Source organism: Malaclemys terrapin, chromosome 5 (assembly GCF_027887155.1).
Source record: "Malaclemys terrapin pileata isolate rMalTer1 chromosome 5, rMalTer1.hap1, whole genome shotgun sequence".
NCBI lineage: Eukaryota > Metazoa > Chordata > Testudines > Emydidae > Malaclemys > Malaclemys terrapin.
Genome location: NC_071509.1, coordinates 52,304,544 through 52,321,969, shown reverse-complemented (window position 1 = coordinate 52,321,969; position 17,426 = coordinate 52,304,544). Strand labels below are relative to the sequence as shown.

The 17,426-nt window shown below is 39.2% G+C and overlaps 1 protein-coding gene across 1 annotated transcript in view; it reads left to right on the top strand.

The window, feature by feature from the left end:
* CHIC2 (cysteine rich hydrophobic domain 2) overlaps window positions 1–17,426 on the top strand; it is a 49,789-nt gene that overhangs the window by 20,751 nt on the left and 11,612 nt on the right. Inside the window, exons 2-3 of the mRNA XM_054029118.1 lie at window positions 2,898–2,952; window positions 3,351–3,506. Coding sequence (XP_053885093.1) covers window positions 2,898–2,952; window positions 3,351–3,506 — 211 coding nt within the window. The remainder of the gene's footprint in view (window positions 1–2,897; window positions 2,953–3,350; window positions 3,507–17,426) is intronic.

The window sequence follows — 17,426 nt, the reverse complement described above, 5'->3', positions numbered from 1 at the left end:
AATACCACTGTAGAACAAGAGCCTAGGTTACAGAACAGCAGACCAAAGGAGTTTTTGACTATGGATTTCCAGTTGGGTTATGTATAGTAAGACTTCTGGATCAAGGTACAGACCTATTTTTAAGCACCTTGTTCTATTCTGTATCTCTTCGTAACATTTATTTTTTCCATATTATTTGTGTAATCCTCTGGCCATTTCAGCCCACTTAGTAGGGATGTTAATCATGTGAAGTAGCAGCCATTGAGCAGATGTACTGTCACAAAGTGACCTGCACGGGGGAATGATTTCTTTAACACCTTTCCTTACTCTCAAACCTCAGGGGAACTTTTCTGCACACAGTCCAACTGCTCAAGCTTTTCTTTGGGGTCAATATTTGTGTGCTGGACAATTTAACCTCTGTCTGTCTGTAGATTTAACCTAAGGCTGACTGTAGATTCAGTTCAATAATACTATGTAGTTTGGAAGGCTATCATAATTATAAGGGCTAGAAATGTAACTTTATAAAAAATAAAAGCTTAAATGCTACACAGGCTTCTGGGAAAGGCCACCATTTGCCAAGTAAAGTTTCCTACAGGATATTGGTGAGTGGATTTGTCAGGTTTTGTATATTATATTCTGGAATTTCTTCTACAAGATTACAGTATGTACAGTCTTCAGATTTGCCTCAAATTTACAGGAAATCTGTTTAGTAGTTTAAAGCTGGCAAGTTGAAACTTTTCTCATCTAGTTCTTAAGATCTGTTCATAGCTAGAATAGTTTACAGTGTTAGACCACCTCACCTCAAGCATTAAACATTAATAACTTAAAAACTATCCAGTCAGATTTCTTTGGAGTTGGTTGGCTTTGTAGAACTCAATGAGGATTAATAATCAAGTCAAGAGGGAAGGCTGTTAGGCCTCAGTCCTGCAACTTGTCCATGTGGGTGAACACTTCAAAGAGCCAAATGAAATCTGTAGGGCTCCATATGGCACAGGGCTTCCCCCCCATGAAATAAGTTGCCAAACTTGAACTTTATGTACTCTAGCTATGTGGTGTTGTTTTTTTCATTTCTAGAATGACAGAGCTTTCTAAGAAACACCAATGCAATATATTTTCCTAAAATATAGCACAGCAGTGCATACCCAGTAGGACAAATTGAATTAATATATAATTGTCATATTTATGTATTGCTGTGTAATCTAATTCTATTGCCATTGCATAGTTGCTCATAAGATGTATTACTGACGTGATTCATGCAGCTTTGGCTGTAATATTTGTGGACTTAGCTTGACTTTACATATTTTGCGGGGGTTTTTAAATTTAAATGTTGACTGTTAAATGGGTGCTGTCAACTTTAATTTCTTTCAAATTAACTTAAAAAAAAAAGTTTCTGATAGTGTCCTTTAATTATGACCTAAAATAATTCTTTGAAAAATTAACTCTGGTTTTGCTCCCTTGCTTATGCATAGAACAGTGATGTAGCTGGGCCTGAATGTAAAAACCCTGAACATGCTCCCCTTCCTTTCTTTTCAAGGTGCATCCACACTAGGGAAAAAAGGTGTTTTTACCACTTGGTATGAAAATACATCTTTTTTCCTAGTGAAGACAAAGCTTCAGTGCATACAACAGCCTGTTCAGCATCAGCTTTGCCATCACTTCCACTGGTAATCACCCTCTTGCAGGGTTTGGGGAAGGGCTGGCACCATCAACAAACAGTAAGGCCTTGTCTGCATTTAAAACCTATACCAGCAAATCTGTCGGTCGGGAGTGTGAAAAATCCCACACCCCTGACATAACATAGCTGTGGCAACAAAACCCTAGTGTAGATGCAGCTGTGCCGACGTAAGAGTGCACAGGCACTGACTTTCAGTTTTCCCCGGGGGTGCTCCACTCCACTCCGCCCTGAGGCCCCACTCCCACTCCGCCACTCCCCCCAGGCTCCACCCCACCCTCCTCTTCCCAACCCTGCCCCACCACTCCCCAAGGCTCCGCTCTGCCCTGCCTCTTTCTGCCTCCACTCCTCCTCTCCCCCCCCACCGCTTCCCACCCACCACCAAACAGCTAATTGGTGTCAGGCGGGAGGCGCTGGGTGGGGGCTGCTGAACAACTGATCGGCAGGGGACTGGTGGGTGCTGAGCACCGACTATTTTTTCCATGAGTACTCCAGCCCTGGAGCACCCACGGAGTCGATGACTATGTAAGAGTGCTTCTGTCGGCATAACTAATATGGTTCAGGAAGGTAGTGTTTCTACACCAGCAGAAAAACTCCTGTAGGTGTATGCTGTGTCTACACTGAAAGGTTATGCTGATATAGGCTTTTTAGTGTAGACATAGCCAAAAGTACATTACATTAAGCAGTGGTTCTCAAACTTTTTTTTTGCGGACCACTTGAAAATTGCTGAGGATCTCGGCAGACCACTTAATGATCTTTCCAAATGTTGTTTGTACTGTTAGCTAACTATTGTAAAGCTCTTTGGATAAAAGCACTATATAAAAAAAACCCTTAATAATAATTAATGCTTTTTTTGTTCTACAAATAAAAACACACAACTTGTATTTTAATATCAGTAGTCTTATCTTTCTAATGCAGTGTGCCCTCTCTTCCCTGCCGCAGCAGCCCCCAAGCTAGGGCTGGGATGGAGGGCCGTCTCTCATCGGCAGCCACAGCCCTGGAGCTGGGGAAAGTCGCCTCTTTCTCTGGCCACCGGAGCCCTGCATGTCCCAAATTCCCCCCACCCCCTCTTCCCACCCCACTGCCCCCTCCCACCTAACCCTTCAGATGGAAATGTGATTTTTTTTTTAAGTTTTTGTTTGCTTTTGCAAAAGAACCTTCGTGATGAGGTATTCATTAATCTCTTCATTGAATGATTGTGTTTCTGATATGATCTACCTTTTTTCCCCCTTCCCCGCTCCCCCAGATTTGGACTGAGCAACAAATTTGAAGCAGAATTCCCTTCTTCTTTAACGGGAAAGGTGAGTATCTATGGATAAGTCTCAATTAGAAATTTACTATAATAGCCTCTAAAACTTAGAATTTGGGTAACAAGATTTTGCTACTAGAAAAGCATGGTATTTGGGTTTCTACATATAGTTGAGCTTTGCAGGAATACTCATCATTTAAATTACAGGTCTGTCTCATCTTATGCGGGGGTTCCGTTCCGCGGTTAGCGCGTATAGCCAAAACCCCATTGAGTTCAATGGCGGGCTACAGGTATAGTATTAAAACTGTTTGTTGTTTTTCTCTTTTTTTTTTTTTTTTGCTTTTTGTTTTTGCCGACCGCGTACAGTTGACATCGCGCATGTTAAATGCGCGTAAGATGCGACAGACCTGTATATTGCAGTAGTACTGGATTATTTTTCTTTCTTCACAGGTCGCACCTGAGGAATTTAAAGCCAGCATCAGCAGAGTTAACAGTTGTCTTAAGAAGAACCTTCCAGTTAATGTTCGATGGCTACTTTGTGGTTGCCTTTGTTGCTGCTGTACATTAGGTTGTAGTATGTGGCCAGTTATTTGCCTCAGTAAAAGAGTAAGTTGGACTATATTCTCATTTGGCATTATCTGTTGTAAATCTGGAAATTGTGATTGGGTTCATTTGTGTATTAGTTTTTTGTTCATTTTCAAAACTCTGTACATTAGGTCTGGTCCATGCAGCAGCAAAATGACAAAAGGTGTGAATTAAGCTTATTTAGTTATTCAGTGCAAGTTGTGACCAGTCCTTAATATTACAGTGGAAACTGTACAGAACCAGTTTAGTGTACTTAAGCAAGTATATGCTATTTTGAATGTTTTTCAGGTAGCACGGCTATATGTATACATTTTTATTAGGGCTGTCAATTGCAGTTAACTCATGTGATTAACTAAAAAAAAAAGAATCGCTATTCATCGCACTTATAACAATAGAATACCAGTTGAAATTTATTAAATATTTTTGGATGTTTTTCTACATTTTCAGTATTGATTTCAATTACAACACAGAATACAGAGTGCACAGTACTCACTTTATATTATTATTTTTTATTATAAATATATGCACTGTAAAATGATAAACAAAAGAAATAGTATTTTTCAATTCACCTCATACAAGTACTGAAGTGCAATCTCTTTATTGTGAAAGTGTAACTTACAAATGCAGATTTTTTTGGTTACATAACTGCACTCAAAAACAAAACAGTGTAACACTTTAGAGCCTACAAGTCCACTTAGTCCTACTTCTTATTCTGACAATCACTAAGACAAACAAGTTTGTTTACATTGATGGGAGATAATGCTGCCCTCTTCTTATTTACAATGTCACCTGAAAGTGAGAACAGATGTTTGCATGGCACTTTTGTAGCTGGATATGCTAAACATTCATATGACCCCTTCCAGAGGACATGCTTCCATGCTGATGATGCTCGTTAAAAAAATAATTGGTCAATTAAATTTGTGACTGTATTCCTTGGGGGGGAGAATTGTATATCTCCAGCTCTGTTTTACCCGCATTCTGCATATATTTCATGTTATAGCAGTCTTGGATGATGACTCAGCACATGTTTGTTTTAAGAACACTTTCACAGCAGATTTGACAAAATGCAAAGAAGGTACCGATGTGAGATTTCTAAAAATAGCTACAGCACTCGACCCAAGGTTTAAAAATCTGAAGTGCCTTCCAAAATCTGAGAGGGACGAGGTGTGTAGTATGCTTTTAGAAGTCTTAAAAGAGCAACACTCCCATGCGGAAACTACAGAACCACCAAAAAAAAAATTAACCTTCTACTGGTGGCATCCGACTCTGATGATGAAAATGAACATGCGTCAGTCCACACTGCTTTGGAACGTTATCAAGCAGAACCCATCATCAGCATGGAAGCATGTCCTCTGGAATGGTGGTTGAAGCATGAAGGGACATATGAATCTTTAGCGCATCTGGCATGTAAATATCTTGCAACACCAGCTACAACAGTGCCATGAGAATGCCTGTTCTCACTTTCAGGTGATATTGTAAACAAGAAGCAGGCAGCATTATCTCCTGCAAATTGTAACCAGCCTTGTTTGTCTGAGTGATTGGCTGACCAAGAAGTAGGACTGAGTGGACTTGTAGGCTCTAAAGTTTTACATTGTTTTATTTTTGAATTCAGGTTTTTTTTGTACATAATTCTACATTTGTAAGTTCAACTTTCATGATAAAGAGATTGCACTACAGTACTTGTATGAGGTGAATTGAAAAACATAATTTTTTTGTTTTTTTACAGTGCAAATATTTGTAATAAAAAATAAATATAAAGTGAGCACTTTACACTTTGTATTCTGTGTTGTAATTGAAATTAAATTATTTGAAAATGTAGTAAACATCCAAAATTATTTAAAATAAATGGCATTCTATTGTTGTTTAACAGCGTGATTAATCGCGATTAATTTTTTTAATTGCTTGACGGCCCTAATTTTTATACATACATGAATAACAATTTTACATCAGAAAATAACTTTCAACAATACAAATAAATACAAGAACTTCTGTTCCTTCAGCTTTTCCATAATATCCTGTTTGTACTTGTCAGAATATTAGTTATTTAGAGATATTGGTTGAAATGAGTTTTAAGTTTTGAAGAGCTATTGATTATGCTGACAAACTGATTACACTCCTAATGATTACAGATTTTTTAATCTCATTTCAAAAGACCTTTTTAAAATATATAAGTCAAATGAAGTCATCTGTGATCAGAATTTTGGATCTTCTTTCCAGATTCTAAATGACGAAAATACTTTAGTCTGTTAATATCTAGACTTTGTGCTGGGGTCCACGCTTCATTGCTTCTGTAGGCTGTGTACATTGCATACCTCAGGGGCTCCTTGTATTCCTTCCCAACTAGCGCTCTGTGTGTCACCCTCCCATCCCCTTCTATTTCAGGGACTCCATGCAAACCCCCTTTCCCATGCCAGGGACTCTGCATAGCCCCCATGTCCCTTTGCCCCCATTCTACTCCCCCATGCCAGTTGCTCTGTCCCTCCCCGCCCAGGTCCTTTGGACCTCCATACCTGGGTCCCCTAATACCCACAGCATGCAAAGGTTTTAATATTACAGACAGACAAATGGAAAAATGCCTTCGAGCTGAGTGTAAGACGTCACTTCTCTCAGTTGGTAAATCAAGACTGAGCTCTTAAATTACAGTACGCCTGTTTTTTGTTTGTGATTTAAGATTAAAACCAAAATAATTTTAAATTAGTTCTTCCACTTATCTCTTAAAATAGTTCAGGGTTCTGAGGTTCTATTTTTTTCTGTGCTATGGTTGATGACATCACTAAAACCTAAAACAGTTAAAGGAGCTTGCTTGGGATTAGATGTTAGTGATATCCTCAAATATTGCAGAAGCTATGCAGGCACTTAAAACCCACATGTATTGGTAGGTAAAAAACATTTTTAAAACAGCTTCTCTTACTAGTATTCTTAGAATACATGTTGGTGTATGTAATGAAGCCTGGAGAAGAGACTCTCTGTATTAGGCAACTTTCTGTCTTAAGTTTCTCCATTTTTGCTCTTTTATTAGTTAAGCAGTGACTTTTTGTCAGTCCCCTAAGTGATTGCTTAGGACTTACTATATGCAAAATAAAATTAAGATACATTAACCATCATTAGAGCTGATCCTGCTTCTGTTGGAGTCAATTGAAAACTCCAGTTGACTTCAGTGGGAAAAGGGTCAAACCTTTGGCTTTTGTCAGGGCTTGAAACTGTCACCAGCTCCCATGGCTCCTTTCTGTTAGACTAGTTCAAGATGGTCATATGTCCAAGCCCCAAAACACTATTACAGTTGACAGCGATTAACCACTTGGATGGCAGTCTCAGTAGAGATGCCATGGACTGAATGTGCTTGATCTATCGTCTCAGCCCAAAATGTCCTTTTACAGTCAGGCCTGTGGTGCAATGGAAGGGAAACTTGCACTGCTACTACTGAGGCTGAACTTGTTCTGTGGATAAACATATGCATGGCATGTTGATCCTGCAGTCTTGCTCTGACCCATTTCTTCTCCATACTGGATCAACCTTAGTGTGCTGTTGCAGCAGGAAGTCATTAGCAACATGTAATAGGGTGGTAGGCTCTAAGATTCTGAATAAGGATGCAGGTTTCCTTGTAATTATCCTAATGTGAAGTACTTCCGCCCTGCATAAAGAGGCAGAAAATTATAGCTGAGTTACACTGACAGATGCATCTTATCTCTAATCAGGATATAAGAGGTTGGAGTATATGAGACTGAGGGAAGTAGGGTTTGGGAGGAAAAGGAGTCCTGCAGGGAAATCCTAGAAACTAACAAGTTTGAGGAAAGTTGCACCTCTGGTTTGTTGTGTTTGTTGTTGTTTGAGTTACCAATAAAGGCAAGGCATACCAAGGGGCTAAGTTTGGGGTGTGTGTATCTCTCTCTCTCTTTAATATATTCTGTTCAGAGCAGAATGGAAGCTATGCATTTAATGATGGTGTCAGTCGTAGGATAAATTTGCACAAGGAGGGAAAATGAGCAGCTTTGTTACATGGATATTTAATAGAAACAATGACAGCAAACCTGGGTTGCAGCGCCCACAGGCATGGCAACTGCAGTTCCAGGGTTGGCCCACATGCACCACTCATGCTGCCAGGAAATCCAGTCTCTTTCTTAGCAAAACTGGAACCAGAAGATAACCCAGAAACATACCTGGTTACATGAAGAGGGTTCAGCCAGGTATCTCTGTCTTACACCTGACAAGCTAAGTAACTCATTAGCTCAGGGTTGAAACCCAGAAAATAGGGACATAGATGGATCTAATAATGGATGTTTACTTACAAAGTCTGTCTGCAAGAGTGCAGATGTGGCAGAACAATGTGTTCACACTGGCAGAGGCTGTGCAGTAAACGGAGAGCATCTTGGAGGCTGATCCATCAGAGAGACCGCAGACGCAATGTAGAACTGAGAGAGCTTCATTGTTTGTCCAAATGACTGTCATGGGGAAGAATAAAATGGCTTAGGGCCTCTGAGAGAAACTGGAAAGAACAAGGATGCTCCTCCAAACTGAGATCCTTAATCCCAGATCTGGCTGGGGGAGAATTCAGGAATTGAGGAAGACAACCACAGGCTGTCCTCCCACAACTGCCTTGCAAACCCTGGTGTAAGTTGCGTGAAAGAAAGGTGATGGGTGGGGCATGTTGGGGGCGTGAGGGGCTGGAGCCACAGTGTGTAGAGATTCTGGGCAGTGCTGCTTCCCATAGATGTCTGGTAACAGACTATTATAGCTTAGGCAGCCCTCCAAGATGAAGATGTGCTGGGCCACTCTGACCCCCTGAGCAGCCCTGAATCTGGAAGGTGCACTTTGGGTTCCCCCTTTTCCCCTAGGTTGTGAGTGTTGCACCTTTTAGCAGTTCAACACAGTATCTTGTCCCCAGACTCTAGAAGAAAATCACCAAGTCCCTCCTTTTCTGTTTCACTTGCGATCAACAGAGACACGTATAAGTATATATTCTGAGCATTGATGGAGGATGAGTATGAGGAAATGTAATCTTGCTGTGGTAATAGCTTTTCGCTTGTATGTAATGTAGCAATGCAGCTAGGTGTGAGGGATGTTCTCCTAGTAGATGTGGACTGTGTCCAAACATTAGTGAGGGAGGGTTTGGTCAGAACTGAGCAGCACAACCCATTCAGGTCATCTTTGTCCATCGGAACTTGTATACCCATTTCTCATTGTGTAATCCCCCTACAAAGAGTAAAATAAATGGGCTTCAGAGTGAGGTATCCTGCTCATTACCCTAGCTGGTTGTTTTGGGTGGTCCCACTGGTCCATTAGATGCTAAAATAGTTACCAATTAATGCTGTTAAAATTTGGAGGAAGTTTGGCAGGGAAAATTTGAGGGAAAGGGATAGAAGATGGGAGCATTGCAAGAGGGAGGTGGTCGTAAGAAGGAAGGCACTAAGATGCACAGTAAAAGATAGCAGAGGAAAAACAGAAGATAAATGTATCCTTTGCCAGAGATAGCACCTCTCTTGTCAGTCGACAAAAAAATCCAGCTTTAAGAAAAGCCAGTTCAACCACCAAGAAATAGCAGGAACAATAGGGGTTTGCTAATTTACCTGTTGGAAGGCAAGCTTGTTAACTTTTTGTTTTTGTTTGTTTGTTAAATATGACCTTTATTTCTAAAATGTGTTCACTACTTTTCACATTTTGTCTTTGGAGGCGTATGTTTCCACTTACACAAACTTAGGAATTAAACCTGCAGAGGACTTCAATTTTCAGGGCTCTCAATCCCCCAGAATTCTGGAGTACTAAATTTACCTTAAAACATGTTAAAAATGGGAGTATGGACTGGATTCCACTAGCCCTTCTGTGCTGGGGACTGGTTGTAGACTAGCCTTGCTAGTTCAACTGCTCATCATAGTAGTAGTAATCAAGATGCGTTAGATTGTAAATTCTTTGGAGCACGGACTTTCTACTTATGTATTTGTACAGCACCTAGCACAAAGGGATCTCACAAAAGTGGGCGACTGGGCAACAAAATGGCGATGAAATTCAGTGTTGATAAATGCAAAGTAATGCACGTTGGAAAACATAATCTCAACTATGCATGCAAAATGATGGAGTCAAGTGACTGCACATGTCCATTCCTCTGTAGGTGTGTGTGCAGTGGCGTGAGGCACCAGAGGGTGCTTGCACTGCCCTGACTGGTACTGCTGAGGGAAAAATCTCCAACCACTGTGCATAAGGTGCACACATACACCTACAGTGGAATGGTATGTGCTACGTATCTCGAAGAACAACAGTTACGGAAAGGTAAGTAATCATTTTTTACCACTCAAGAAAGAGATCGAGTCCTCGTGGACAGTTCTCTGAAAACATCTATTCACTGTGGCAGTCAAAAAAACTAACAGAATATTAGGAACCATTACAAAACGGATAGATAATAAAATAATATAATGCCACTATATAAATACATGGTACACCCCACCTTTTTACTGCATGCAGTTCTGGTCACCCCATCTCAAAAAAGATGTATGAGAATTGGAAAAAGTACAGAGAAGGGCAACAAAAATGATTAGGGGTATGGAACAGCTTCCATATTAGGAGAAATTAAAAAGAATGGGAGTGTTCAGCTTAGAAAAGAGATGACTAAAGGGGGGTTATAATAGAGGTCTGTAAAGTCAGGAATGGTGTGGAGAAAGTGAATAAGGGTTCTAAAAAGAATTATATAAGTTCCTGGAGGATAGGTCCATCAACAGCCATTAGCCAAGATGGTCAGGGACTCAATCCCATGCTCCAGGTGTCCCTAAACCTCTGACTGCCAGAAGCTGGGACTGGACGACAGGAGCTGGATCATTTGATAATTGCTCTGTTTTTTTGATTCTCCCTGAAGCATCTAGCACTGGCCACTGTTGAAAAGCAGGATATTGGGCTAGATAGACAATTGGTCTGACCAGTATGGCCGTTCTTATTGTGTCTCTCTCCATGAATGTTAAAATATTATGTGGGCACCTTCTGGAGATTACTGACACATTTCACTTGTCAAAAGTTAATGAAGGAAGGTGTATTTTCAATTGTCCATATGTTCCTAAAGTTTACAATTGGAGATGCATTGATATTTGCATGAATCATTTGGAAAAATGATGCAATATGCCAGTATGTATGATCTATAAACTAATGTGATTCGTGTCAACTTCTAGTGACTTTGTTTCGGTATTTTATCTTGATCTGTTTTTTCATAATTCCCCAGAGGTAAAACAGTAAGAATAGTGGAAGAAGCTTGGAAAACAGTGTTTTGGATTTCTCCAGCTTTATCTCAGCCAGATAAACACACTTGTATGGTTTTACTGGTTTTCATTGTCTTACAATACAGCTGATATTTATCAGAATATAGATTCATCACTATCTGCTTGGTCTGTCTACAACTATCTTAAGGCATCTCTAGGTTTTTCCATATTCTCAATTGTATATTGTATTTTTCTTTAATGTCCTATAAAACCCTAAATGTTTTTGGGTCTTATTGAGTCTCTGTTCTTTTGATTTCATGGTAGCTGCCATCAACAGTGACTTGAACTGACAATCCTCTGACTTTTAAAAATAATGTAAAGCTGGCAGTGCATTTTTAGTAGTGGGTCCTTGGCTCAGGAAATCACTACTCCACTTCTGTAGTATCAAAGCCCAGTTTTGATAAACTGCAGGGCACTCTGCGAAGACCTGTCAGTTTTTTACCAGACTTTTTTGGGAAGTAGAAAAGTGAGTGAGGTTTTGGAGTAAATGTCTGAGGGACTGTCTTTTTATTTTGCAACCTTTTTTTGTTAAATATTATTTTTGGCATGAGAGAACATCTATACGAATATGAAGTAAATTGCAAGATATTTAGTGATATATAACTTTTTGTGTATTAAAGTTCATTTTTTCTCATATTTCAAAAATAATCTTCTAAAGTTGATTCAAAATTCAACATAATAGAAAGTCTATAAGGAATGCTACTTATGTGAACATTAGATCATTCATGTATTCTGAATAAAGTTTAGATTTATGATTCTATTTAGGTGCAGGATATGCCTTTTAAATGTAAGAGCAATCATTTTTTGAAAATGTTATAGTGAATACTTTGAATGCCGACTTACTGATCTTTCTGAATTAATTGCATTTGGATGTTGGAATTATGCCTTTGAACACTTTTAACAGTAATCCATAAAGGATATATATGTCTACATACCATGGCAATATTTGAAATGTTTTAGATATAAACAAACTACAATATGTAGTACATAAAAAAATAAACCAAACAAGTTTTATTGATTCTAACATTAGCTTAAAAAAATAAAATCAATAAATGTTTAAATAGTGATGTGGACCTAGTAGTTTATAGTCACTAATTATGGTGATGGCTATAATCCCAGCAAAGTACAATTAACCAATCTGAAAGTACAGAAAAGAAAGGGAGAGCAAATATACGGTAATACAGAGAAGCAGAGATTGTAAAAACATAAGACTAATAAATTTCACTGGAATGATTTATGTTTGAATGATATAAGTCTGGCATGAAAGGAAATGTCCTCTTTTGGCCCTAATGACAAGGAAGCAAAAAAGAATATATTGGTGAAAGCAGAAAAGAAAAAAACTTGACCCATCCTAGAGACATTGTAGCTAGAGCTGTGAAAATAACCTGATTTGTTTTTTTTGGTTTATTATCAGTTCTGAAAAATTGGGCAGGAAGGGTAAAATTAGTTTGGCCCGAACTGAAAATGACAGTTCTTAGCATTTTTGGCAAATTGAAAAAGTTGGGAACAATTTGTTTCTGGTTGAATTAAATGTTTTGTTTTGGGAGCACTTTTAACTTTATTTTCTTTACAGGAAAAAAAAAAAAAGACTAGATTGACAAAACCTGTGGTGCTGGTACAGCCCCTGTTCCCCTCCTTTATGATGGCACTCACCTGGGATGTGTGGCACCCTTGGGAGCAGGGACTTGAACCCAAATTTCCCCCCTCCCAGATGAGTACCCAACTATAGGGTATTCATTGGTAGGTCTCGCTTAATCTCCGCTGTGGAAATTGTTCCACTTTGTATGAAATTGTTAAATAGTCATTGGCGCAGGGACTGGAACCCTGCCAGCTCAGTGTCCTAGCCACCAGGCTATAGAGTCATTCAGTCTCACTCTGGCCCAGTGACTGTGGTTCACCAGAGGGGAGTTGTGGTCTAACAGGCCAGAGTTGCAGAGGATTAAAACCTTTCATGTTGCTTAGGGAGAGGAAGATCATAAATGGCTTTTTTGTCCCCATCTTTGCATGTACATCCCAAATGTCTCCCACCTGTGCACCTTCCATGGGACAGCACAACTGCCTTGGTAGGCAGCAGGCTCCCTTCCGTACTAGCCACGTCCCATGGTCCCATATGCATCCCTGCTTCTTCTCCCTAACTCCACACAACCCGTCTCACTCCTACCAGGGCACCAGGCTGTAGCCCCTGGGACGTTTGGATTGGTGGAGCAGGGATGTGAAGTTGTAGGGAGACCACAGTTTTGTAAAGAGTGCATGGAGTAGTAGTGCTTGAGCTGAACGGGGAACCTGTGGTGGAATAAGCAGAGCGGAGGGGGGCTGCACTTTGACGAATGGGAGAATCCTCTGTATTCTACTTGTTTCATCCCAAGCAAGCCCAATGCGCCCTATGCCCTTACCAATCCAGCTTTTAGGTATTCACATATATCTTGATGGTAGATGAGGGTTGTGGTTGATGGTGACACTCATTGGCAGAAGTGTGTTGAGGAACAGGGCTATGGGAGATTATGGGAGGAGTCAGCTCTGTGCAACGCCAGTAGGAGACGTGGAACAGGGGGGGGGTCCGGCATAGGAAAGATATTAGAAAATCTGTAAGATTTCTCCAGAGACACACTTGCTTAGCTTACAGTTAAGGTTGCTCAAGTGCACAGCCTCTCAACACAAACCATAAAACCAAAGGAAATCACAAGTACATAATCCAACTGCACACTTCAGTTGCGCGTTCAACTTACCTGTCATGCCACCTATATCACCCCACAACTACACAGACCTCCCTAGATTCAAAGGAATGACACTGTGTTGATATACTACAATGCTAAACGCTAACAGTTAGCTCTCTACAATGATATTTTCACATGATTACAAAATTCTCTTTTCATAACTCTTAACTGCATTACTTTCTCGCAAATTTCCTGCACAGATATCATCCCTCAGTTGTTTTACTTCTCTCACTGTATTACCACCATACCATAGTTCAGATATAACAACCACATGTTTAACTGTTCCCACAGACTCAACCTAAACACATTTCTCTAACTAATTTGGTAAGAACTGAGGTAAGCATTTGGTTGTAAGAGGGAGGTCTATGTGGTTTTTTTGTAATCTGGGATGGTGAGGTATGTTGAAAAGTGAGGGTGAAATGTATTTAACTTGTGACTTCCTTGGCTTTCATTGTGTTGGTAGGATGTGTACCTGAGCAACTTTAACTGGAGGCTAACACATATTTGTATGGAGATAAACAAGAAGTTGTGTGTAAAATTTCCTTTTTAGGACGAAAGGAGCCTAGGTCAGGGTACAGATAAGATAAGGAGCCTTTCTGTCTAGGTATTTAGTACAACTCCTGTAAGGCCCCAGTGTTGCAAAGTCCCAACTAAGAAGTCAAGCACACGCATAAGTCTTTGCAGGATCAGGCAAAAACCATTATCATTTGATTGTGTAAAGGCTTATGTAAAATAAATGGTGGTCTTGGTGCAATTCTTTTTGGACATGTTAGCACCCTTGTTGGCAATTTCAGGAAAGAAGCCAAAGATTGAATGGACATGAAAAATGAACCTCCCGATCAACCCCAGAGGAATGTGAACAAAATTAATGGGTAGCGTGAGAAAACTGCATTACTACTGGCCTTGTCCCTGTTCTGTTTGTTGAATAGAGGACTTCATTCTCAAGGACTGTCACTGTTACCATTTATGAACAATACAGTCCTCTAAATATTTACAAAAATGTAATATGACTGATCCTTAGGAATCCACACCTTAAAGTATAGGGAGGTACTCAAATAACATGATGGGTGCCAGGTTATTATAATTTAATATTTGCATTGCAGTAACACCTAGAGGCCTCCATCAGGAATTGGGTCCACATTCAGCTAGATGCTGTAAACGTGTGGAGAAGGGAGTAGGTTAACTTCAAATTGAATGATACGAGAGGTTATAGGATAAGTGTTAAGCAAAATTGTAGAATGGGGTATGTTGTGTTCTTTTCTGTCTTTATTCCACAGAGACACAGAGGCTTGGACTCGTGGATGGAAGCTCCACCCAGACTGATCATTTGGAATTTAAGGGGTTTGAATTTGAAAGATCATTGTTTGGCTCCTGAGGAGAGGGGGATCTAGATTGTGATCAGCAAGGGAAACACTGCGGAGGTTTTACAAGATTGCTTTCCCTAGTGGAGTAAGAAGTTGAAGGGTTACTGAATCCAACTGTTATGTATGTTATGTTTGCTCTGGTTAAATAAGTTTAGTGGTTTTTCAAACCCAGTAGTTGGAGGCATAGTCAATCGGTGGGTTTTGAAGAGATCTTCAGTAACATAGAATTATGAAAAGCAGCCAGAATCACTGACAAGAGGAAGATTAGAGGGTAAAAGGGCTATTCTGATGATCCAGAAACACCAGTGTTGAATAAGGTACATGCCCAGGAAGAAGCAGGTTGTCGCCTCATATAACAGAAAGATCTTACAGTCTATGTAATTTTGATAGATAACACTTAATTGGTGGCTGATAATGACTTGTCACACTCATATCGCACCTGAAAAACCTCACAAATTAAATAACTAAAGAAACGTAGCATTTTAGCTAAAGGACTCAACTTTGCTCCCTTTGCAGACAATGACAAAACTCCCATTGACTTAAATGAGAGCAATATCAGGCTGAAAGTATTTATTTTGGATTTGGATTTCCTGGTGGTTGGCGGAATAATTTTTCAAAGGAGGCCATTAAACATGCACATTTTAGAAGCTGAGTCAACTCTAACTGCATGTAAGAATTTAAGATGCTATGGTTTCATTTTACTGAAATGTCTCCTTAAATTCTACATCCAGCCAGTTATTTGAAGATGAATTTGTTATGCCACTTTTTTTTTTTAATGGAGGGTAAAGGTCTTCTGATTTGTCACATCATCTGTCTGTCCTTCAACAATTTTTAAAAAAAAATTAAAATCAACATGAATTGGTAGTTTAGTTTTGTTGCAATATTGATTTTAATTTTTTTTTAATGGGGACAGTATGAAATCTTCCTAATAACTAAAGCCTTCTTCCACTTAATTTGTGCTTTTGTTGCTACTAACAAATAATTTGCAGTATGGGTTTTCTGTACACCATTGATAGGATCTATGTGCTTGTCATCCCAGTATGCTGGAAATGTTACACTCAAATCAAGGGTTCCTTTCTGGTTTTGTATGTCCTCACCTGCTCCTCACTGTAAATCATTGAGATGTCAAGTGTAGTGATTAATTAAGCTGCACGTGCAAGTGCTTTTTTTCACCTGTCAAGTAGGAAAGAAGACTTGCTATAGACAATTGTGTGATGCTGTTTAATTCACTTCTTGTTCCCTGAGCTGTGGAGTTTGCAGTAATGTTTTACATTTAAATTTTCATTCACATTTTTATAGCTGTAATTCAGTGTTGGTTTACGAATTTTAAATCTCACAAGGCATATTTACAGGAGGATATAAAGTATTATAGTAGCAGTTTTACATAAGTGAGCAAGACCAACTGTATATTATAGTGTTATCAAATGTTATATAGTCAAAAGTGTATTAGTTAGAGTAGTTCTAATTGGAGACAATAGATTAGTTTTTAAATAAATTGATTAAACCTATGCCACTAGTCTAACAGGTTTAATATTTGTGGTGATATTTTTACTGTAATGAAGGATTTTAAAATATTTTATGGAAAGTACTTTTGATCCATTCTGTGTGCAAGATTTTAATATTCTATGCTCAGTTTCTTGTGTGTATGTATTATATGCCTTGTATAGTACACTATCTATCTATATGTGTGTGTGTGTATGCGCACATGTGTATGTGTACAATTTTATTGGAATTTGGAAAGCTTGAATGTTTGTTCCACTCTTTTTCAGGCAAGTAGTAAAATTAAATTGTATTGTGATCTTAATCTATTATTAAAAGGTCCGGGAAAGGAAGATTACAAGGTAGATTCAGGTTTTGAATCAGTTTTGCCATTGGTTTAGCAGCGGGTGGGCAGGCAGATGCCTGCTCAGAGTAGAACCTATTGCCATTTTTCACCATTGATAGAGTAGCCTTTCAGAGTCAATGAGCTCTGTCAATGTGAGCTTGTCAAGGCTACAACTTCATAGACCTGAGAGGCGGTTTGAGAGGTCAGCCCTTTTCAGGTTTGCTGTGATGCAAATGAACTTTAATGCTTAAACAACTATTGGAATTTTTATGTCTGCTCCTTGTTCTTTTTTCTTCACAAAGTCATTGACGAGACATTCAGTGCTTTTTAAATTGGAAGTTGCATTGTGCTAAAGACCTAGTACAGATTTACGGAGGGCTGAAAGCAGTTAGATCATGTTCTTTTCATGGTGCGATTAGAATCAAATCGATTTCCCTACAGCCTTCAGCATTCAGATGGCAATTTTAACAAAGCTTGGGGGCTAGACAAGGGACAAAACGACTGAACTGAATGTTAATTACACTCTGCAGCCTTATTTTCTTTTGATTTGGAGCTGACTGGCAACTAAATTAACAAAAGTGTGACCATAACTGCTGCCCTATTTTCATTTAAAAGGAGAGCAGACTCTAAAAGGCTATCTTTACAAAGAAACAAGTTAGGTCTGCTGATCATAGTTAAAGGACACTGTCTTAAAAAATAGTACTAGTTATAATAATAATAATAATTAATAATAAACAAAAAGAAACCCTGAATTCCAAAAACTGATTAAATAAATTTAGTCACTGACAAAGTCACCTCTTCTT